Here is a 23,536-nt window from a genome sequence, read left to right as displayed (position 1 = left end):
GCAATTGTAGAGCTTTTCGCAATATGAACATGCGTCGTCGGATTGTCGAGAAGCAGCCTTGACCCCAGATTTTGCAAGTGATGGAGCATTGTCAGAAGGCTTTTTTGTTGCGGTAGAATCTGGTCCCTTCTTATTGGGAGGCTTTTGTTGACTGCCATCATCGATTTTCAAAATCACATCTTTTGGAAGCGTTTTTTCAAACATCTTGCGAGGTTCTACAAGAGAAACAAAAACTTGGTTATTATGCCTAACTATAACTAGCAGGACCTGTTAACCAGCGTTGCCCAGTGTTAGTATGAACTAACATGAGATTTTATACTTTAACGAATAAGTGTGTATATAATATCGTTCTAAAGTTACATAAGATAGTGATTAACAGTGTAGACATAATCTGTATGTGGCATCTGTTATAAACCTACAGCATTTTGGTCCAGAGGGGAAAATCTGCAACATTTTTATTATATATAAGGGTGTTGTATCAAATATATAGTGACCTTCCTCACCCCCCCGGCAAAGCCTGGTCTTAAAATATGCTTAAATATATATTTTAATTCATGTAGATTTTCTTTTTATTATTATAAAGCCAATACCAGATTATGTTGTACCCGTGATTTTTTACACACACAGGATCTTACTATAACAAACAAATGTGTATATAGTATTGTTCTAAAGTTACAGAAGATAGTGGCTAATAATGTAGACATAATATATTTGTATGTGGTATCTTGTAAGAGTGCTCTGGTTCACTGGCACCAAATTGAGTGTTGCGTTGTTATCTCTAATAAGAGAGACCGTTTGTGTGATAGTCTAAATGTCTTAATGTCGTGTGATCGTCTAGTGGTCCAGTCTATTAAATGATATGTTCATATGCCGTTGTGTGTGTGTAGTACATGTATTTTTTCAACATACCTTCTGCGTCTTGGATGTTGGTCCATCAGGAAACATCTCTTGTCTTGGAGGGGAGACAGTACCTGTTTTGGACGAAGGTTCATTCACTCCAACACGAATTTGTTTTATAATTTTTATTTCACTTTCCAGATGTCTTGCAGAAGATGGAACGTGAATCTCTGGCTTGTGTAGTTTCTCTTGGTCTCGTTTCTACACATGTCAGCGCCCCCACCCCATGAAGGGGAGGAGACAACGGTGAAGCTGTCAGTCCTCTAAATAAACCAAATCTCCACGATTCAGCTAACCTGGTCACATGACTCACACGTAATCCGATTAGCTGATCCTGACTTCCGGTCAACGTGTCTCAATATAATTTACACTCCCCTCTCTCTCTCCCACTTTCTCTCTCGATCCATTCTCTAACAGAAAAACTGCATAGTTTTTAATTTATTTATTGCGGACTATTATCCTCATCTTTCTTAGGTGTTGGTCAACATCTAAGAAACATGAGGATGATAGTCCATAATAAATTAATTAAATTAAATACTCATCTCAATGAATTCCAATCGAATATATGCATTGTTTTTATTATATAGAGGTATATACGGGGATCACAGAAGAGAGACTAGATGTCACGTGGCAGGAAAAACATAGAAAGACCAAGATAAATGTGCATATTGGTCCTATACGTTATGTTGGAGGAGTGCTGCATCATTACATTATATACTTAATAGTGGGTGTTTATGATGAGGAGCACGTGAGGGGGAGAACAATGTTACGATACAAAATTACGTACCTGGGTTCAAAAGGACAAACACGAAAACCAGGGCCTGATAGCATACGTACATTTATTATTCACAGCCGGCACACTTTTTCAGAACCACAAATGCCTCGTTACTACATTATGAAGATTTCTCTTAACGCCACTTCCAGAAGGGTTTGAATTAGGGTGTGATGAACGGCAATGGACTAAGGATCAAAGAATAGGAACGACACTTGAGGAAGGGGGGGGGCAATTGGACGCTTACTTAAGGCCTGAATGCTGCCGCAAACAGCTGGATTGAAGTGGCAACAGAGTTGGTTCGTTTTTGTCGCCGCTTAAAGAACCAAATCCGTTCCTACTCCAGTCTTCATCTTTGACACTGCCTAATTGCAGTTAAGATTTTCTAAGAAAACTTTAATCCGCAAGTCAACCACAATCACTCGTTCCCGTGTTTGAAGATTGTGTTAATGAACGTTATCATTTATAACAAGCGCTTTCAGACATTTTCTTTTGATTACTTGGCAACTTTTCTTCCCTCAAGCAACAAATCCAACCTTCAACTGGACCACACTCATCTCTTTCTACGGATCTTCAAGCAATGTGGGCATGGAAGGAAACAGACCAGTCGAAACATGTGGTGGTCATGAAAACATCGGCCAATTGTTTTGTGAAAATATTTTACCACAGTTGAGGCCTGAACACTGCCACAAACAGTTGGATTTTAGTTGGTCGCTCTGGGGGTTCTCAAGATGAACTGATAAATGACGGACACAGCCTCAATAGAACATAAATGATGTTTTGCATGTAGAAACGTGCACTCAAAATTCCTATCGACGTATATGTTAAGCATTGGCGTCTGTTTTTCCCTGTGTTTTATTTTTTATACTTGTGGTCTGTCTGCATGGGTCCACATATTAAAAAATAAACAGGAGAAAAACAAATGTTTAATGTTTGTTAAAAAAAAAAAAACTGGATTGGATTCTTGGAACATTCTCTGCTCTCACACATTCACTCCGGTTCGAGAATTTTTTTTTTTTTTTTTTTAAAGTCACGTGGCAAGAAACTTAATTTGAAAAAAATTAGGGAAAATTTTGGTGTGACTTGTGCGAAATCAAAATCCGACCGACGGGAAACAAAGACAAATCAGGTTCGATCGCGTCTTAATTTGCATGAATGAGACGATATAAGGCCGGCAGTGAAGAGGTCGAAACACAGAAGAGATGTTGCAAGTTTGTCTGATGTATCGTTATTTTTATGGAAAGTATTCGACTGAGCTTCAATCTATGGTCCCCCCTCGCCAAACTTTCACAAGAAACACTCGTATAGCTGTAAACACTATCAATAATCCCCCCCCATCGACTCTTTATCTGTGCCTAAACCTAAACGTAGATTCCATGAACAAAGCTTCTTTCTTAGAACTGCACGCCTGTGGAATTGTCTTTCGTTTTCCTGCTGACAACAATATGGTTGTCTTCAAGTCTAACGTAAATAAGTTCTTGAGCCGGTCCATATAAGTTATCAAATTTACCGAATTTTCATTACTAATGATTACTATATTGTCCAATTTCTACTGTACACTCTTTAACCCTTATCCTTGAGTGGCCTTTTGGCCTTGATAATGTGGTGATGCCTATGTAAAAAAAAAAAAAAAAAAACCCCGAGTTGAGTTCTCGAAAACCGGAGTGAACATCTTAGAATCCAATCCAGGTTTTTTTTTCTGTTAGACCAATTCTTCACATATATATTGGAGTGCAGCTTTCTACACATGAAGTTTCGTATTTATGTTCTGTCGTAACAATAACAGTCACCAGTAAGAGAAAGATACGGGCATAAGATGAAAAATCCACAGCACACGCACAACATTTAGGGTTGGTGGCCTGTGTGGGGCCATGTGACGTCACATGAGTATGTGATCCTAATGCGCTCTCGATTTTTTTATCCCATTCTTAAACAATTTTTTTTTGCAAAGGTTGTCTAAATTTGTGGCATTTTCTTTTGGCAAACGAGTCATCTGATTTGTATTGTAATGAAACAAAAAATATTTTTTTTTTAAAATGATAAACGAGAATGAATTGAAGCAGGCATAAGAAAAAAAAAAAAAAGAAAAAAGATGATTAAGTTCAGGAATTGAACCCCCCCCCCAAAAAAAAAGTTCCCAGGGGACGTAAAATCCTGGTGAAAATGAACAAACGGTGCAGTTTTAGATCTTGACATGTAAATTTGAGTTCTGCACCATGCAAAAAAAAAAAAAAAAAAAAAATGACGAAGTCCATAATTTGCCACTCCCTCCTTAAAGCCTTTACATATTTAAATTTGAGTTCTGCACCATGCAGAATTCATCATTTGCTCCTCTAGCCCCAAAAATCCAAGGCATTAATTAACATTGGAGTTCGGCACCATGCAAAACTAAATAGACAGAAAAAAAATTAGGACAAATATGGTAAAATAGTCCCAGAAATGGATTTTTTTTTTTTTTTTTTTTTTTTTTTTTTTTTTTTTATTAGCCCTAAAAGAGCCCCTAGGACACACTCAAGTTATCACGACGTATAGACAAACAAAATTTATATAGAAATCAGTTACAACTTTGCAGAAAGTTTTATAAAAAAATCTAAGGCACCAACTTTTAATAAGCACAAAAGTGTCAATGTTAGCCATTTTAACCTGAAAGGCACACAAGGGAGGGAGGACAGTTTTCCCGGAAAATCCATTCTGTTACTTTTTTTTTTTTTTACTCATATGTTTAATGTTTGTACAAAGTTTAAAAATTCCAAGGTGTAGTTACTGAGAAAAACACAGATGAACAGACAAGGGTAACTTTCCAGATCTTTTTTGTGTGTGTGGGGGGGGGGGGACCAAAAAAAGGATACAAAAGAAAAGAAAAATACAGAATAGAAAAAGCAAAAAAAATTGAAGCTCACCAGGAACTTTAGATAAAACGTGTCTGAAGAGCTGGAAAAAAAAAAAAAAAAAAAAATTTTTTAATCATTTGTTTCAACATGTTATATTTGGTTTCTAAATTAGAGAGGTTAGGATTAATTTCTGATACGAGGTTTGATTATTTGGAGTTTGCAAACTTACTGTTCTCATCTTTAGTGCTATTTTCACAATGTTTCAGTCAAAGTATATTTTTTGTCATGCATAGTTTGGCATAAAAAGTAATCTGATATATAAAAGGCAAAATGGGCGTGTGTTTGTGTGTATGTCCACGAAAGGCTTTTTGTGTCGGGGGTTTTTACTTCAAGTTTTCTCATACTTCCTAGATCGTAATATCCCAGATTTGCAAACAGAAATAGTCTATCTTTTTTTTGATAGAGTTTTTAAAAAAAAAAAACTCATTTCGAGTGTTTTTTTTTTTTTTTGTATAAATAAAGCGAAACTAATCAAATGCAAACGCATCCGTCTGGCCTTCCGGCCAGGTAGTATCTGTTCTGTAATTGGTCCTTGGTCAATGTAGGGGGAGACAATTACTATTTATTTAGATACTACCAGAGTTTCACCCTTTTTTGGAGGCACCCCCCCCCACACACAAAAAAATGACCTTTGTGGGATGTTTAAAAGCAACGCCATTTCTGCAAGTCACGTTTCCAATTGACTACATTTAATTTGAATGCTTTACACTTCTGGTCGTGTCATGGGGTAGGGGTAAGACGTCAGGTTTTCTTTCACTTTCGTTTCTGCTCAACTTTTCTAGGTCAAACATCATACCATAGGGAAATGAAATCAGCACGATTTTTCTAACATAAAAGTCACTCAAATAAAAGATAGAAAATCGGAGATATTATAACCTAGGGAGTATATAAAAAGCTGTAAGAAGCAATGTCTCATGACAAACTGTTGGATCCATTTATACGCGAAAAATATATTTCTACAGAAATTTATTCTTGTATATCAATCCTTATATAAGAAGCTCAATATCATTACAGAGCAATATATAGAATAAATGACAAAAAAGATTCAACATGGCGTAATGGAAAAATCTAAAAGGTATTTGCAGCTTCTCTTCCAACCTTCAGATTTTTACCATGTCAAATCGCATTTCAATTCCTTTTGACGGATTGATTGTTACTATTTCTTCTGAGGAGTTAAGGGCAAAATAGATTCACTGATTGATATAAGTGATTGATTTTGCGCTACGAAACAGATGCTGTCAAGAATTGTATAAGTCAACTGATTTAAAGGAATAAATTATAAGATGGTCAACATCATGAATTTTGGAACACACACACACGGATCCAATCAAATTAAATTTCAAAGTAGAATACTAGGGTGCATGGAAGAATTGACTTGAGTGATTTGACTGCATGTTGCACGAGTGATACCAACCTTTTGGATCAGACTGCATGGGGGAGTGGTCATGAGACATTACCTGATGTTGCCCATGCTGGAGTCTGAGAAACATGCAGCACTTTAAATACCAAAACCAGATAAATGATAGATATAGAAATTAGTAGGGATGTTTTAATCAGGATTCCTTTTTTGTTTAAAATTTTATTTTTCACGGCTTATATCAATGATGAAATGATAAATAAAAGCATAATTAAAAACCACGTCTTTATGCCTAATTTTTTTTGCAATAATCAAACTCACCACACACCTATAATAAAAAAAAAAAAAAATATTAATATGAAATTGGAATCAGTAGTTATATTGGAATGGGAAAAATATTACAATTGTCCAATTATTAATAGAAATAAAAAAAAAAATTTTTTTAAACTTACTCGAATTACTTCGGATTTATGCATTGATTCTGGCTCGTGTTGGCTTCGCCAGAGAGGAGTCTTCCCATACTTATCAATAACATTGACTTCTAAAAGTCTGATGGCCCGTTTGAGCATCACGTAACTCAGTAGACTTAAATAACCTGGGATTAAATAGGAAAAAAGTGTTGAAGATTATTGATCAGTTATGCACATACATTAAAAAAAATTTTTTTTAATTAAAAAAGTCATTTTCACCCAACTGGAACGTATGAGGCTATTTGAGATAGCGTCTAATAGAAGAGTTGAGCAACAAGAGGTTTGTTTGCATTACATTTTAACAGAAGTCTAAATGTACCGTGAACAAACAGTGACATTCTGACAATAACAGTCCTTATACTGTGTAAGTACCAATAATAAAAAAAAAAAAAAAAAAAAAATTATATATATATAACATATATATATATGATTGCAACGTCTTGTCAGACGAGTGCCACTCCCTCAGACATTTAAAATCCATGAGCCCAAATACCTGAGGGAGTATCTATACACATATGATGTTACAGAGTCTTAGCTTTGTACGACAGCTAAGTGTCTCTATCGGTTCAAAATGTTGAGATCCAGCAACAAGCAAGAGCAAGATAGCCAGCAACAAATTAAACTGCAGACCAGCTTAATGCGGGTACTGGTCTCCCGCTTTATGGTTTTTTAAATCAGAGATTTGCTTCTCCTAGAAAGGTTGCCTTCACCACGGCTTACGGGAGCCCTCTCCACCCAAATACACATATACACACACACAAAAATATACACGGTGCTAGTTGGCCGTTGACCCAGAAAAAGAGTTCATTCGCCCTTTGGAAGGTCTTGTTTTTAATCCTTCAGGGAGACTAGCCGCCCTTCTCACCAAACAAGTCTGGTGGGGGAACCAGTTTAGTCGCCGGTGACCCGAACATGAGGCAGGTAGTACTGGGTTATATGGTACCAGTAGCATATGACATGACCTGACATATATATATATATATATATATATATATATATATATGACACAGTGTTCTATCAATTAGACATCATTCCATCGGCTAATTTTGACAATTTACATTGAAATGACCTCAAATTTTCACAGCTTGTATAGACACCGTTCAAGATTTTGTTTAACATTTATCTCTTTTCAGATTGAGAAATGCCGTTCACTTCAGAAGTCATTTTGCGTGTTGGAATATGCAAAAACAGTCACTCAAGACTGTAGCATGCCTTTGCAAAATTTGCTAAAAATGCACCAACTAGTAAACAAATTTGAACCTGGCACCAAAGATTTAAAGAGGAAGGCTGCCTATGCAGGGCTAAAGGATCTGGACGGTCATCAACATTGGAAGAGACTGTTGAAAAAGTTCACGAAACATTCCTGGAAAGTCCCCGGAGGTCCATAACAGCAAGTGTGGAAACTCAAATTCCTCTAACAGTTTGACGCGTTTTGACGATTGCAAATGAAACTACGTAGCTTGATCAGGGTTTAAAAGATGACAAAAACGTAAAAGAATTGTGTGTTGATATGCTAGAGAAACTCGAGTTCGATGAACATCGAATTTTTTGTGATGAATCCACGTTTGATACGAATCGCAAATAAGCATAATGCATTTAGGGCAAAGGAAATCCCCATGTCACAATTGAGCATAAGAGGGACTCCCCAAAAATGAAGGAGTTCTGCGCCATCTCCAAGAATCAAATTCATGCATAGTTTTTCTTTGAAGAAAATGTGACAAATATCTGCAAATGCTTCAGAACTATTTGATCAGATCAGTGAACATGAAAGCTCCATTTTTTCAACAGGACGGGGCTCTACCTCACTGGAAACTCAGTGACCAGGCCTATCTGAATGATAATCTGCCAGAAAGATGGATTGGGCATGATGGTAAGGAAGACAATTTGCTGCTGAAATGGCCACCACGATCACCTGACCTGACATTATGTGATTTTTTTTTTTCCTTTGGGGAAATGTGAAAGGACGCCTCCATGCCCCCTCCCCCCTCTTCTTGTTAACATTGAACTTCAGCAGAGAATCACTGCTGCACTGGAGAATGCTACCAAAGGCAAGCTGCAGCGTGTTTGATTACCAACTTGACGTGTCCAGAGTCACAGGTGGCGCTCGTTAAATATCTGAAAATTAGTCACAGAATCTACAAGTTTTGTTTCTTTTTCTTTGAAATGTTAACTAATAAAACTTACGATGTTCGACATAACGTTTGTGCAGTTTTTATTAAGATAAACTGAGTAGTTTCCGAGATATTGGCATTTAAAGTGACAAATTTTTGGGGGGACACCCTTTATATAGAGGAACTTTGTCACATTTTTGAAAACATTGAAGTTTAATTTGCCAATTCAGAAAAGCAAATATTATAATCTGATATATAAACAGCTATATGTTTGTCTATATTGAAATAGTTTGGAATTATTTTGGAGAGGAGTAAATTGTATAATTTTTTTTTTTTATTTATTGCGGACTATTAGCCTCATCTTTTAGTTTTCACAACATTTCGACCAATTATTTCTCTGGCCTTCGTCAGGTTAATTGTGACAGGATAGGAATGTCAAATCCTCCAACTCCGTCCACAGCAATTGTTGCCTTCAATAGCTGTTGTCATCTCACCACATTTGTCCATCTCCATATTTTCAAACTATCTCCTCTGAAACTAAAAGTTGCAGAGCGGCGCTAGGGTCCTCAAAGGATTGGATTTTTTTTACGGACCGCTCTTTTATGGGTCTTTAGCTGTTAAAATTGTTTTTACGGGGTCAAAATTGAAAAAAATTGTTATACATTTTGTACATTCATCTTAGTTTACTTTTAATCAGTTCATATGCGTGTCATGTTGGTAAAGTGGAAGGTGCTCGTCTGAACTCCAATCTCTGGGCCCCCTCGCCAATCTTTCACGAAAAACACCCGTCTAGCTGAATCCACTATGAAAAATTTCCCCCACTCTTTATCTCTGCCTAAATCAAAACGTGGATTCCATGAACAAAGCTTCTTTCTTAGAACTGCACGCCTGTGGAACTCTGTTCCGTCTGCCTGCTTCCCACCGGACTTCAACTTGGATGTCTTCAAGTCCAACGTTAACAAATTCCAAATGAACCGCCCCCTTAAGTAAATACTTCATCAAATCTCCACACTAACGTAATGTACTTGCAATAACCCTTATCCCTGAATGGCTCACTAAAAAAAAAAAAAAAAAAAAAAAAAAAAAAAACGTTACCAGCTTTGAATGCTAGTTTTGCTTTCAGGTTTCGATTCTAACTGATAGCACGCAAAATTTTTTTTTTTTTTTTTTTTTTTTTTTAAACTTTTAAAATCATGATTCTATAATATATACAAAGTCTGGACAAATTAAAATATATCTTTTAGTGTATTTTATGACCGGACATAGAATACTTAGGGAGAGGCACCTGGCTATCTGTATACTGGTCAACTGGAAATCCAGGTTTTGACTGAGGCAGAACTTTACAGAATCGTTCTGATTTTTTTAATAAAGCTGAAAGAGAGAAGATAATGAAATACAAATAAAAATCTAATATATAAAAAGCTATATGTCTGTCTGTGTGTCTCCATATTTTCAAACTTTCTCTTCCGATTGAGATAGTCGGACTGACTTCCTAATCTTGGTTGTTATAGTCACAACGTTTCGGCCGTTTTGCCCTCCGGCCTTCATCAGGTGTTTTGTATCGAACTGGGGAACCGTTTGTTAGGAGTCTCGAACCCAATCCTTTATTATTGTCACTAAGACTAGTGACATATGGCCAAGTGGTCCTAGACATTGTATCAAAGTTTACAGTTACCCAAAGGTGCAGAGTTCAATCCTGAACGAAGGCAGTGAAAAGTAACATTCAAAACAGAATCAGCAACTATGTCCCAGAGCTTAGCTGGAGTCCGAACACGGTACCCCCCCCCCTCATAATAATAATAATAAAGGGTTGGGTTCGAGACTCCTAACAAACGGTTCCCCAGGGCAAAACGGCCGAAACGTGACTATAACAACCAAGATGAGGATTGATTGATTGTTTTACGGCATATCAACCTTTTTCAGGTTATTTGATGTTGAATCTAGTTATTTTGAGGAACGATTTTTAATGGGGTATATTTGTTTTTTTAAGTCGGATTCTATTTAACCCATAGTTGGGACCCTAACAGGTACTACCACTCCGGGTCAGAGTGGACCTGGGAGCAATGGCAATTAAAGGGTGGCTCCACACTCCCCAAGGCCCGCAAGCTGGGGCCTCACCATCGGATATACTGTTAGGTCATATCCAGAACCCCAAGATGAGGAAGGAAGTCCGATAATCTCATCTCAAAAAAAAAAAAAAAAAAAAAAAAAAAAACTATCTCTTCCGAAACAAAAAGTGATACTAGGGGCCCTCAAATGATTGGATTTTTATGTACTGTTATTTTATAAGTCTTTAAAATATTAAGGGATCAAAAGAAGTCAAAATAGAAAAAACAAAAATTGTTAAACATTTTGTACATTCATCTTAGTTAATTTTTAATCAGTTCATATGCGTGTCCCGTTTGTACAGTGCTAATATCACCAGCCTTGAACGTTACAATTTCCATTTTGATTCTAGCTGATGGCACCCGAAGACTTGTTACTATTGAAATCACGACTAATATATACAAAATCTGGACAAATTAAAATATATTTAAATGTATTTTACGGCACCGGCACACACAAGCATAAGGCAACCTAGATCCACATACATCCAGCAAATTGCCCATGACGCCAACTGTGATCCTGAAGATTTGAGACAGCTTATGGAAGTAAAGGAGATCTGGAGAGAGTCACATTGGTCTAAGCAAGGAGTCTGACCAGATAGGCTATTATACCACAGCTCATGTAAAGTTGCAGACTTCTGAAGATTGAAGGTTCAAGTCTCAGTGCGGGCGACACTCAAAAAAAAAATACAATTACGAATCATTTAGAACTTCTATCCAGCCATGGCTGATAAAATGAGAACAGGCTATCACCGTGAATTAAATAAAGGATTTTGTTTGAAATTCCATGAAAATTTCAGAGTTCGAAAGATTCTCAAGTTCGACAAATTATATCTAAAAAGTTCGGAGCTTACATTGACAGCAACATTACAGGGGAGGGGGGGGGACAAAAAAACCTAAGTTGTTGAAATACAAATGTTACAAATTGTTATTTTAGATTTTATGTGCAGGGAAGCAATACCATGATAATGTTCCATAAACGAAAGCCGTTTGAAAGAAACTTTGTTCATGAAAGGTTCCTCAAATTATAAACGCAACACAAAATTTCAGCCAGATCAGCTCAGTAGTTTCTAAGAAAAGAGTAAATGTGGTATTGTGGTGACGTATACCTATTAGTCACCTTACTTTGCATCATCAAATGGATACCATAATAGTTTGTTGCATCTTCTAACAAAGGTCCATACAAGATTTCATAGAGATCGGTTCAGTAGTCCCCCCCAAAAGTAAAACGGAAAGACAAACACACAAAAAATAAATAAATAAAAAATAAAAATAGATACGCACCAACTCGACAGGCCAAAATAACAGCTGCATGCAAGTATGTATCTCCCTCGTAGACGGTGAGGTTTTGAAGGTTAGCTCCACGGTCGAAGAGGCTTATAATAATCTCCTCAAAAACACTGACATATCCGTAGCAAATTGCTGCATCTGAACAAAAGTGTCGGACATCGATGCAACTGGCGTCCATATTCGTTGGCAAAAGAGATTCCGACAGGATGATTTCGAAAATGTATGCAGCTACGGTAAATTCCTTAGTTTCCATTAGAGTCATACAGGCGAGGAGCACATCAAGGATCCGCAGATTAACAATACAGCCATAGTCTAGAAAATAAAATTGTTAAGCTATCAACATTTGAAATTTTTAAATGAAAAAAGTGAATTTTGTTCACCTTATAAAGTCACACATACGAAACTTCGCAACACATCTGCCTTGCAAGAGTTTTTTCAGAAAGGTTCACAAGAAAAAAAAAATAAATAAATAAAAAGCCATATCCCCACTTCGACATAATGACTACAATTGTTGGATAGCTGGAGAGAGAGAGAGAGTGTGTGTGTGTGTGTGTGTATATCTATCTATCTATCTATATCTCTACAGATTTCTCGCACACACTAATATATATATATATATATGCATGCACCGGCTCTCGCCAGATCACTGAAGTTAAGCAACGTTGAGCCTGGCCAGGACTAGATGGGTGACTATTTGGGAAGGTTAGGCGTTGTATGTACCACGCCCAGTCACAGAAATTTCCAGGCTGGTATCTGGGAATGCATTAATTCACTGGGAGCGATGCACCCCCAGTCTTCGTTAAGACGTGTATCTAGAAGGAAACTGATGTAAAAACCTGTGGTCTGCCGTATGCTTTGTCTTGTGGCAGTCGTCTGCACCGACGGAGGTTAGCAGTAATATTAAAAAGTGTGGTTGGTTCTACACAAAGTCTTCACCACTATAAACAAATCATGGGTTAATGGTTTCAGATTTCGCCTTTCATATACTCTGTCATGTGATAGAGAGCTGGCTTGTGATTGGACAAGCCAGGGAGAAAATGGATTTCAAATCTTGAGTCGAGAGAAGTAGCTCCTGCCTGTGGTGTAGTGGGCGGCAGTTGCTACAAAGCTCTTTAATCAGTTTTATTGGGTGAAAAGTTGGCTGCCAAGGTCAAAGTTGAAAAAGTTGACCTTTGCAGACTAACCAAACTCCTCCGCCAATGTTGGGTCTAAACACTTTAAATTTTAGATGCAAGTTATCTGGATAGGAGTCGAACATGTTTGGAGGTGTGTATGTAGGAGGGGGGCCTGTTTTAATATATATATAAAAAAAAAAAATTTTTTTTTTTAAATGTTATAAAAAATTGGAAAAACCAAAACAAAGCAAAACCGAACAAATGTAAAGAAAGAAAAAAAAAAAAAAAAAAAAAAAAAAAAAAAAATGTAAAAAAGGAAAAAAGATTTAGGTAGGAACATTTAGAACAAGAATAAATAAACCAACATTGATTCTACAAGCTTTAGTTGTCAGAGAACAATATCAATTAATTTTCAATCCACTAACTGCTCATTTAATTTTTTTAATAATTGCTAGTTTATTGTTAAGTTGTTTTATTGATCTGGAAACGGTACCACTTATTTCATCATCAATACTACTACAACTAAATACTTGGCCCTGTCGGTGGGGCATTAGAATACGCCGACTGCCCTCCTGCAGAGGGTAAAAGTCCCTCAATGGGGGTCCTGGATATGACCTTAAACTATATCCAGTGGTGAGGCCCCAGCTTGTGGGCTTTGTGGAGTGTGGAGCCACCCTTTAATTACCATTGCTCCCAGGTCCACTCTGACCCGGAGTGGTAGTACCTGTTAGGGTGCCAACTATGGGTTAAATAGAAACCGCCGTGAAAACAACAAATATATTCTATTAAAAAAATTTTTCTTCAAAATCTTTGGATTCGGCATTAAATAACCCAAAAAGGGTTGATATGCCGTAAAACAACCAACAACTAAATTATTATGGAACAATATTTCTAATCTTTGTTAAGCTTTATACTTTACCTATATTTCTTATCCAGTTTGGAATAATAGAAACTACATCCCTGTATAGCATCTAGCCTTTTAGTCAATATTTCTTCTTTAGAATTCACTATGTAGCACGGAGTCTAAGGCGGAAAAAAAAAATGCTTGACACGTTAGCTCTACGCTAAAGAGACACTATTCAAAACGAATAAAACTAACCCTTGAAACTAACATGAACGTTTTCTAGGTCAAACATGACATCATTGTCGTAGGAGGATTAGGAAGAATTTAGGGTGAAGGAAAACACACACACACACACAGTTTCTTTTTTTTCTTTTTTTTTTTAATTTTTTTTTTATTACATTTTCACCCCAAACAAGGCACATTACCACTTTGATGTAGGGGCAACTATCAGGGACATAAGCATCAGGGGTATTATGTAGGGAGTTGGGCAGCAAGATGTCTGTTCACGTTATACTTGAACTTCTGCATGTCAGTACAGTTGGGGAAGCAGGGACCTGGAAGGGAATTCCAAAGTCTAGATCTAGGGATCTCAACTGAAGGGGTGGGATTTAGCTGCTTGTCGGGTTTGTCATGGGCATTTACGTCGAGGGGGAACAAGTGCTTGCAGTTAGTCAGAACATTCACCATTGAAGTACTTGTAGAACAGGCAGAGGGATGCAACATTTCATCGATGGGACAGAGGCTGAAGTTTAGATGACAGTTCAGGACCTATCAGATTGGCGAGTTAGCGACTCTTGAACCTTGTCTAGGTTTGATTGGTTGGTTTCACGGCATATCAACCCTTTTCGGGTTATTTAATGACGAATCCAAAGATCTTGAAGAAAAATTTTTTTAATAGAATATATTTGTTGTTTTCACGTCGGTTTCTATTTAACCCATAGTTGGGACCCTAAGAGGTACTACCACTCCGGTAGAGAGTGGACCTGGAAGCAATGGTAATTAATGGGTGGCTCCACACTCCCCAAAGCCCACAAGCTGGGGCCTAACCACTGGATATAGTTTAAGGTCATATCCAGGACCCCCATTGAGGGACTTTTACCCTCTGCAGGGGGGCAGTCGGCGTATTCTAATGCCCCACTGACGGGGCCACCTTGTCTAGAAGCGAGAGACAAGTGGCAGATGCACCAGCCCAAATATGATAATACTCCATACATGGGTGAATGGTGGCCTTATAGAGGTATAGGATACTTTAAGGCGTTAGTAGCTTTCTAGCACGGTAGACAGACTATGCATGTAAGGGTGCCTGCACATGGAATTTTGTTTTTTACCCATCAACCTTTATAGTTTATTTAAAGCCGTTTGATAGTTGTTTCTATTCGAACTTTGAAGTTTCTAGTACATAGTTTTTGATAAATAACGCAAGTCTTCCACATATGCCAAATCTTCAAGGTATCAAGCTTTTTTCGATGTTGAAAAATATTGCTGGCATGTTTTTATGATGAAAGCTTAAAGTTTCTAATCGGGTTATTTGGTTCATCCCCCCCCCCAATCCTGTTCGATTATTTGTTTCAAGTAGCCATATTAGTTTGTTGTCAACTATATGCTCCATTGTTTACCATAGGCAACTTGTTAAAGCAATAGGTGTAGTTTTGTGAGTCAGATGCCTCTATACCTGCGTTAAGTACGAGGATAACTGCCATTTTTTCATGGCGTAAATGACAACGTTCTGATTCTTTCTCCTCTGATCTTGAGCGTGTAATACAGTGGGGGAAGAGGTGGCTGGTTACTTTTAATGCATCCAAAACCAAGCTTCTATCGTTACATCCATGCTCTGATCCCCATCTGGCATCAATTGAAATGGATGGCTCTCGTCTTGGAGAAGCTCCAGGTTTTGACAAGCTTCTGGGTTTGACCTTTACTCCTGATCTGAAAGGGACACTTACATTAGGTCTGTTGCCAAGGTTGCTGGGAAAATGGTGGGATCCTTCTACCGCTCCAGAAGATATCTTACTACTGATGCAATTCTCTATCTATATAAAAGCCAGGTATGTCCAAGGATGGAGTACTGCTGTCACATCTGGACAGGAGCTGCTACAAACAGCCTATCCTGCCTTGACAGAGTACAAAATAGATTGTGGCTTAGTGGAGGATGCCATTTTCTCTTCCCTGCAGCCTCTCTCCCACAGAAGAGACGTTGCGAACCCGTCTATTTTATCGTTATTTCCATGGCAAGTGCTCGTCTGAGCTCCAATCTCTGCCCCCCCCCCTTGCCAATCTTTCGTAGATTCCATGAGCAGAGAAGTGCATGACTGGAACTCCCGTTTGCTTGTTTCCCACCTGACTACAACTTGAAGATCTTCAAGTCCAATGTAAACAAATTCCTGACAAACCGCCCCCCCCCCTTAAGACACTATCAAATCTTCAATACTAACGATTACTACGATACTATTGATTACTGTACACGTAATAACCCTTATCCCCGAGTGGCTTTCGGGCCTTGATAAGTGATGACCGCCATGTAAAAATAAATAAATCTGGAATAGATTATTTTCCATATAATTAAGACGCTTAGGAGACGATTGATTCAACTGTTAATGGATTTAGCAACGTATTCTGATGCGCCACCAACAAGGTGGACGTGGCATTTTTGTGGCAGGAGTTGTGCAATCTCCAACCACACCTCTCCAGAGTCGACATTGTTGAATACTGGTGGCAAGTGGGGGTTTAGGAAGACTAGAAACAATGCGAATATAAGGGGAGAGCATGTACAGTAACTAGAATTCCCAAATGGGTCACCCATCCAGTACTAGCCAGGCTCAAAATTAATTTTTGAGATCTGGTGAGAACCGTTGTGTCAACATGATTTTGTATAATATACATACATGCTTATATATATTACTTGAGGGTAAACAGTTACGTATGGTCGCTACAAATAGTCATCTGTTTTAGGCAAAGAAACTTCCTCAGGCGACTTAGAACCTCAAGGCCAAAAAGAAAACCCGGTATATATTTTTTTTTTTTTTATTACATTTTCACCCCAAACAAGGTACATTGCCACTTTGATGTAGGGGCTACTATCAGGGACATAAGCATCAGGGATATTATGTAGGGAGTTGGGCAGCAAGATATAGGTTCACAGTTACACTTGAACTTCTGCATGTCAGTACAGTTGGGGAAGCAGGGACCCCGAAGGTAATTCCGAAGTCTAGCGTGGTTCAGTGGGGGGGGAAGACGTGGCTGGTTACCTTTAATGCATCTATAACCAAACTCCTATCTTTACATCATCAACGCTCTGATCCCCATCTGGCATCAATTGAAATGGATGGCTCTCGTCTAGGAGAAGCCCCATGTTTTGACAAGCTTCTGGGTTTGTCCTTTACTCCTGATCTGAAATGGAACACGTACATCAAGTCTGTTGCCAAGATCGCTGGAAAGATGGTGGGATCCTTCTACCGCTCCAGAAGATATCTTACTACTGATACAATTCTCTATCTACAGGGTGGTCAAAAAGTCAGGTTACATGTTAAAGGTAGAAAAAACAATATGATCCATTATAATCTCTATTCGTTTAATATTATTTGTTTAAATATTTGAGTGTAATATATAAACTACCCTGATTTCTGGCTTTGGGGCTATGTAAAGGATAGCGTTTATGGCAAGAAGCCTGATACAATAGCGTCTTTAAAGTTATTTATTGAAGAGGAGATTGTGCGGATATCAGCTGACATGATTACACGTGTTACACAATCAGTGGTTAATCGCTTCCAGCGATTGATAGAGAGAAATGGACGACAATTAACAAAATAAACATATTTCATGTTTGTTTCATTTTATATTTCAATGTATGGTACTTAAATATACGTGTATTGCTAATATCGTTTTTCTTTAAAATGTTACCTGACTTTTTGACCACCCTGTATATAAAAGCCAAGTAGTCCAAGGATGGAATACTGCTGCCATATCTGGGCAGGAGCTGCTAAAATAACAGCCTATCCTGCCTTGACAGAGTACAAAATAGACTTCGTGGCTTAGTGGGGGATGCCCTTTTCTTAACCCTGCAACCTCTCTCCCACAGAAGCGACGTTGCGAGCCTATCCTTGTTTTATCGTTATTTCCATGGCAGGTGCTCGTCTGAGCTCCAATCTTTGGCCCCCCCCCTCGCCAATCCTTCACGAAAAACACCCGTCTACAGGGTGGTCAAAAAGTCAGGTAACATTTTAAGGAAAAACGATATTAGCAATACACGTATATTTAAATACCATACATTGAAATATAAAATGAAACAAACATGAAATATGTTTATTTTGTTAATTATCGTCCATTTCTCTATCAATCGCTGGAAGTGATTAACCACTGATTGTGTAACACGTGTAATCATGTCAGCTGATATCCGCACAATCTCCTCTTCAATAAATAACTTTAAAGACGCTATTGTATCAGGCTTCTTGCCATAAACGCTATCCTTTACATAGCCCCAAAGCCAGAAATCAGGAGGGGTAGTTTATATATTACACTCAAATATTTAAACAAATAATATTAAACGAATAGAGATTATAATGGATCATATTGTTTTTTCTACCTTTAACATGTTACCTGACTTTTTGACCACCCTGTAGCTGAATCCACTGTGAAAAATTTCCCACTCTTTATCTCTGCCTTAATCAAAACGTAGATTCCATGAACAAAGCTTTTTTCTTAGAATTGCTCGCCTGTGGAACTGTTCCGTCTGCCTGCTTCCCACCTGACTACAACTTGGATGTCTTCAAGTCCAACATTAACAAGTTTCTGATAAACCGCCCCCCCCTTAAGTAAACACTTCATCAAATCTCCACACTAACGTACTGTACTTGCAATAACCCTTATCCCCGAGTAGCTTCCAGGCCTTGATAAGCGGTGATCACTAAAAAAAATTTAGAAAAAAGTTGTAGGGAAGAAGCTACTGGAGTAGAAGGCTCTCTTACATCTAAGGGATCTCTACTGTGAAGGGGTGGGATTTAGCCGCTTGTCAGGTTGGTTGGGGGGTATTTACGTCGAGGGGGTACAAGTGCTTGCAGTTCTTCAGAGCCTTCACTGTTAAAGTACTTGTAGAACAGGCAGAGGGATGCAACATTTCGATGGGACAGAGGCTGAAGCTTAGATGACAGTTCAGGACCTATCAGGTTGGCGACTCCCTTTTGAACCCTGTCAAGAAGTGAGAGACGAGTAGATGTGCCAGCCCAAATGTGACAACAATACTCCATACATGGGCGAATGGTGGCCTTAGAGATACAGGATACTTTCGGACATTAGTACCTTTCTAGCATGGTAAAGAGAGCCTACTTTCTTCGCAGCAGTCCTGGCAATACTCTTAATGTAATTGTTCCAGCTCATGTTTCCTGTGAAGGTTAGAGTTGATAATATTGACACATGTTATATATATATATATATATATATACATATACATAACATGGGTTTAGGTATCATCTAGTGAAGTATATAACAGTGTCTTTGACATAATGAATGCCTGAATAAAAAAAAGCACATTGGGAGGGGGAGGGGGCAAACCAAATCTTCAAAAACACATAATTCCTATTTACTTTGCTTCCCCATGAGGGCAGAGTTAGACACTAAGGTCATTTTTTTTTTTTTATGTGGTGAAAGGAACAAATATAAAAAATTGTCTCAGTCGTGAAGGATTTCTCCACTAACCGAGAACAAAAAAAAAAAAAAAAAATGAAGTGTGGCATCCTAACAGATTGCATTTATTTGCTTATTTGCTTCCCCACAGAAGCAAATTAGACACAAGGTCATTTTTAATGTGGAGGGAAGACCAGCTAAAAAAGTCGTCTCAGTATTACCAAGGACCAATTAAGTGAAGTGCATCAGAACAGATACTACACTTTGAGATATTAAATCTTTTATTCAGGCAAAAAGAAAAAACTTAGGCACAAGGCCAGCTCAAAAGGGGGTAAAATGAGGGTCGTTGGTCATCCTTGTCAATCTAGAACTAAACAAAAGTTTCTTAGCTAGAATCTTCTTCCACCATAATACCGCATTCACCCTTTCGTACTTGGGACGTCCTACTTAGCAACCCAATTTTTGGTATTGCCCCGGCATGCTAATATAATACTACACAATTTCAGATCATGTTTAGGATAGACTAGCCCGAATGCCTGGCATTGTCTGGGTGTTTGTAGGTGTGTTGAGAAAAAGAAAAAGTGGTAGTAGGCAGGCAGGCTTGAACCTGTATTGTGAAGAATCAAAAGAATATGGAAAAGTGGGGACAAAAAAAAAAAAAAAAAAAAAAAAAAAGTGACGTTTTTGCTGTTGTGCCAATCACCAAACCGGAAGTGGCAAAGGTTTAAATTAAAGCTAGTCAATTGAAAAGGTGATGACTTTCGAAAATATCACTGAAAAAAAAAAAAAAAAAAAAAAAAAAAAACGCGACCCCTCCCTGTAGAAAAGGGTCTAGTTGAGGGTGAAAGAATTAATGTTTTAAGCCAATTTTTCAATATTTGTCGTCCGAAGAAGCTATTAGAGTAGAAGACTTCTAGGAAACTACATTGAAGGAGTGGAATTTTGTTGCTAAACGGGTTTGTCAGGGGTGTATACATCAAGGAGGGGGAGGGGCATACATGTGCAAGGAGTTCAGAATTCCTAGCTATGCGAGTCAACACCGCACAATCACACTGACACACCGGTTAGCAAGTTAAGCAACGTTGAGCCTAGCCAGTACCAGGTGAGTAATCATTTGGGAAAGCGAGGCTTGTATGTGTCAGTAAGTAAATACCAGGTTGGGAAACTAGCACGGTCTATCCGTATGGGACCCCCTGAAGCCGTGTTAAGCAACCTATCTAGTGATGCCATCATAAAAAATACACTTGACATCAAGTATTCCTCTATGGACAATATTTCAACAACACTACAAACTAGTGTAGAGAGTTCAATCTCAGCTGCGGATGCATGTAATCCCCCCCCCCCCCGAGTCAAAGGCATATATGGATATCTACAGTGAAGGTGTGGGATTTTGTTGCTTAACGGATTTGTCAGAGGGTATATGCATCGAGGAGGGTACAAGCGAGGAGGTTAGAGGAAATTTATATTACAATGCTTGTAAAACAGATGCAACATTGTGGTGATGGGACAGAGGTTGGAAACTGGTTAACAGTGTGGGGACCTATTAGATGGGAGACTAATTTGAACCCTGTTAAGAGAGACTAGTCGTAGAAACACCAGTCCAGATATGGCAACAATACTCCATACATGGACAAATGGTGGCTTTCTAGAGGTACAGGATACTCCCAGGTGCAATTAGTTTCCTAATACGATAGAGAACCGACTTTCTTTGCAGTAGCCTTTGCAATGTCCTCAATATATATATTTTTTTTTTAATACACACTGCTTGTGAATGTATATGTACCCATCCCTAAAATGTGGGGTGACTATCAAGTTGTAAGGAAGACAATTCAGCACTTCATTATAATTCAGCAAAACCAACCAGGAATCTATCCCCACACAGGAAATGCCGGGGCGAATATCACTAAATAAAATGTAACGGATATACTTACCGAATTTTTGTGTTAAGCGCAATATCTTTACGACTATCTCTTGTTTTACATGAGCATCTATATCCCAGTCGAGTAACCTATAGGCTGCGAGTAAATGGTCGTATGCTTGATGCGGATAAACTTTACTCAGCAGCACATGTGTCTGAAAAAAAAATAAATAAAGTTACAATTATAAAAGCTGAATACAAAAAAATTAAAAAAAAAAAAAATTAAATCAATATCCAGAGGTTCTCTTGACAAAACTGATATCGTTTGAAAGCTCAGTCTCTCAGCCAAATAATATCCAAAAATTGGTCAAAAATATTCTTTCACCGTCAACTGGGCTGTTTTTTTTTTTTTTTTTTTTTTTTTTTCTAGCAAGTCATTCAAGCCTCGCACTAACGATGTTGCATAAAAACAGGTTATTTCGAATGCAGGTGACGTTACAACCGCGGCGGGCGCATCGATAAGACTTTTTCACCCTTTTCTCTTGCACGTTATAGGTTCAAGTCTGCCTACTACTCGGGTTTTTGCGCTTGCACGGGTCCTTGCTGCTATTCGAGTTGTTTTACTTCATTTTTTTCTTCAGGGCTTTGGTCGCTCAACCAACCTCCTCACACGTCTCGACATAACCGGGCACCGAAGCTAGTTTATTACATAAATCTTAGCTGTCTTTTAATGTGTATGTATGCCTGCCAAAAACTTGACAATGGATCCTAACCAGATCGGTATAGTTTGGAAGCTCAACATCTTTGACAATAAATATCGAAAAATTGGCTAAAAACATTAATTCCTTCACCCTCAACTAGCCAGTTTTCTACAGGGAGGGGTCAGTTTTTGCATCGCCATTTTCACAAGTCATTGTATCAGTTGGATCGACTATGCTTAATTTTAACATTTGGAACTTCCAGTCAAGCGATGGATATATCAGCTAAAAGGTCACCTTTTTTTTTTTTTTTTTTTTTTTTTTAAACCTTTTCCTCCTTCGTGTTAAGTTTGGAAAAATGACTTAAAATTAAAAAATGATACAAAATACTGTTAGGTCCTAGATACGACCTTAAACTATATCCGATGGTGAGGCCCCAGCTTGCAGGCTTTGGGAGTGTGGAACCACTCTTTAATTGCCATTGCTCCTAGATCCACTCTGACCCAGAGTGGTAGTACCTGTTAGGGTCCCAACTATGGGTTAAATAGAAACGGACTTGAAAAAAAAATTCTATCAAAAAGTTTTTCTTCAAAATAACTGGATTCGGCATTAAATAACCTGAAAAGGGTTGATATGCCGTAAAACAATCAATCCTTTGCATTACAGGTTCCAGCCTGCCTACTACCACCTTTCGTTTTTTTTGTTTTGTTTTTTTTACTACACCTGTTATTTTGATTCCCCACCCAGGTTCCTTTCTACATCACCTACACACGGGCAACACCAAACACTCCTGTTAGTATTGAGAATTTAGTATGCGATGGCGTGATTGGATGCCAATTTAGTTGTGTTAAGTACAAATTATTATCATCTGAGTGGCAGGTGTGTAGCTTCATACAATTTAAAAAAAAAAAAAAAAAAATTCTGTAACTAAACTAATCCATTCTTGTAATTCTGAATTTTTTAAAGATGTGAACGTATTTTTATTTGTATTTATTCCCCATCATTTCATTAAAAAGGTGGCACATATGGCAGAAAAATCACAATATCATTAGTCATCCTCGTATAGAACTTAATCGCATTTGAAACCCCGTCCCCCTAATTACAAATTCACAGGAGAAAAAGAAAAACATATGGCCAGCCCAAGGGAGGTAACTTCACAAAACCTTTCTTCCCATGGAGTTGTCTCCCTTGCTTCATCTTTTAAAAAATTAAAGATGCGTGGGTATCGATCCAGTTTCATAAAACATTTTTTCACCAATAACAAATATTCCGAAAAACTGAGTCATAGGAAAGCCTTTAAAATATTTTAGTGACCCCCTGAAGACTAAACTTTATGATCTACAGACCCACCTTCAAACCCACGGTTCGAATTCTTGCAATGCAGAGCGAATCCCTTTCTTTAGTAGAGAAAAGGAAAACGTATATTGAACACCTGAATAAGGTCATGGGGTAGATGTATCAGAATTTTTAGGGAATTTTTAACACCCCTAACACGAAACTGCGAATAAAATA

The 23,536-nt window shown here is 38.0% G+C and overlaps 1 protein-coding gene across 1 annotated transcript in view; it reads right to left on the bottom strand.

The window, feature by feature from the left end:
• The window catches only part of LOC145269674 (TPR and ankyrin repeat-containing protein 1-like), a 199,491-nt gene that overhangs the window by 82,201 nt on the left and 93,754 nt on the right, over window positions 1–23,536 (bottom strand). The window contains exons 12-16 of the mRNA XM_080125382.1: window positions 21,400–21,541; window positions 11,888–12,205; window positions 6,370–6,512; window positions 4,570–4,600; window positions 1–215 (exon numbers count right to left, since the gene is read on the bottom strand). The exon at window positions 1–215 is cut by the window's left edge and continues 151 nt beyond it. Of these exons, the coding sequence (XP_079981508.1) occupies window positions 1–215; window positions 4,570–4,600; window positions 6,370–6,512; window positions 11,888–12,205; window positions 21,400–21,541 (849 nt within the window). The remainder of the gene's footprint in view (window positions 216–4,569; window positions 4,601–6,369; window positions 6,513–11,887; window positions 12,206–21,399; window positions 21,542–23,536) is intronic.

The sequence above is a fragment of the Euprymna scolopes genome, chromosome 45 (genome assembly GCF_053919585.1).
Source record: "Euprymna scolopes isolate OS-2025 chromosome 45, ASM5391958v1, whole genome shotgun sequence".
Classification (NCBI taxonomy): domain Eukaryota; kingdom Metazoa; phylum Mollusca; class Cephalopoda; order Sepiida; family Sepiolidae; genus Euprymna; species Euprymna scolopes.
Note: the sequence above shows the minus strand (reverse complement) of the source record. Positions and strands in the feature narration are given on the sequence as shown.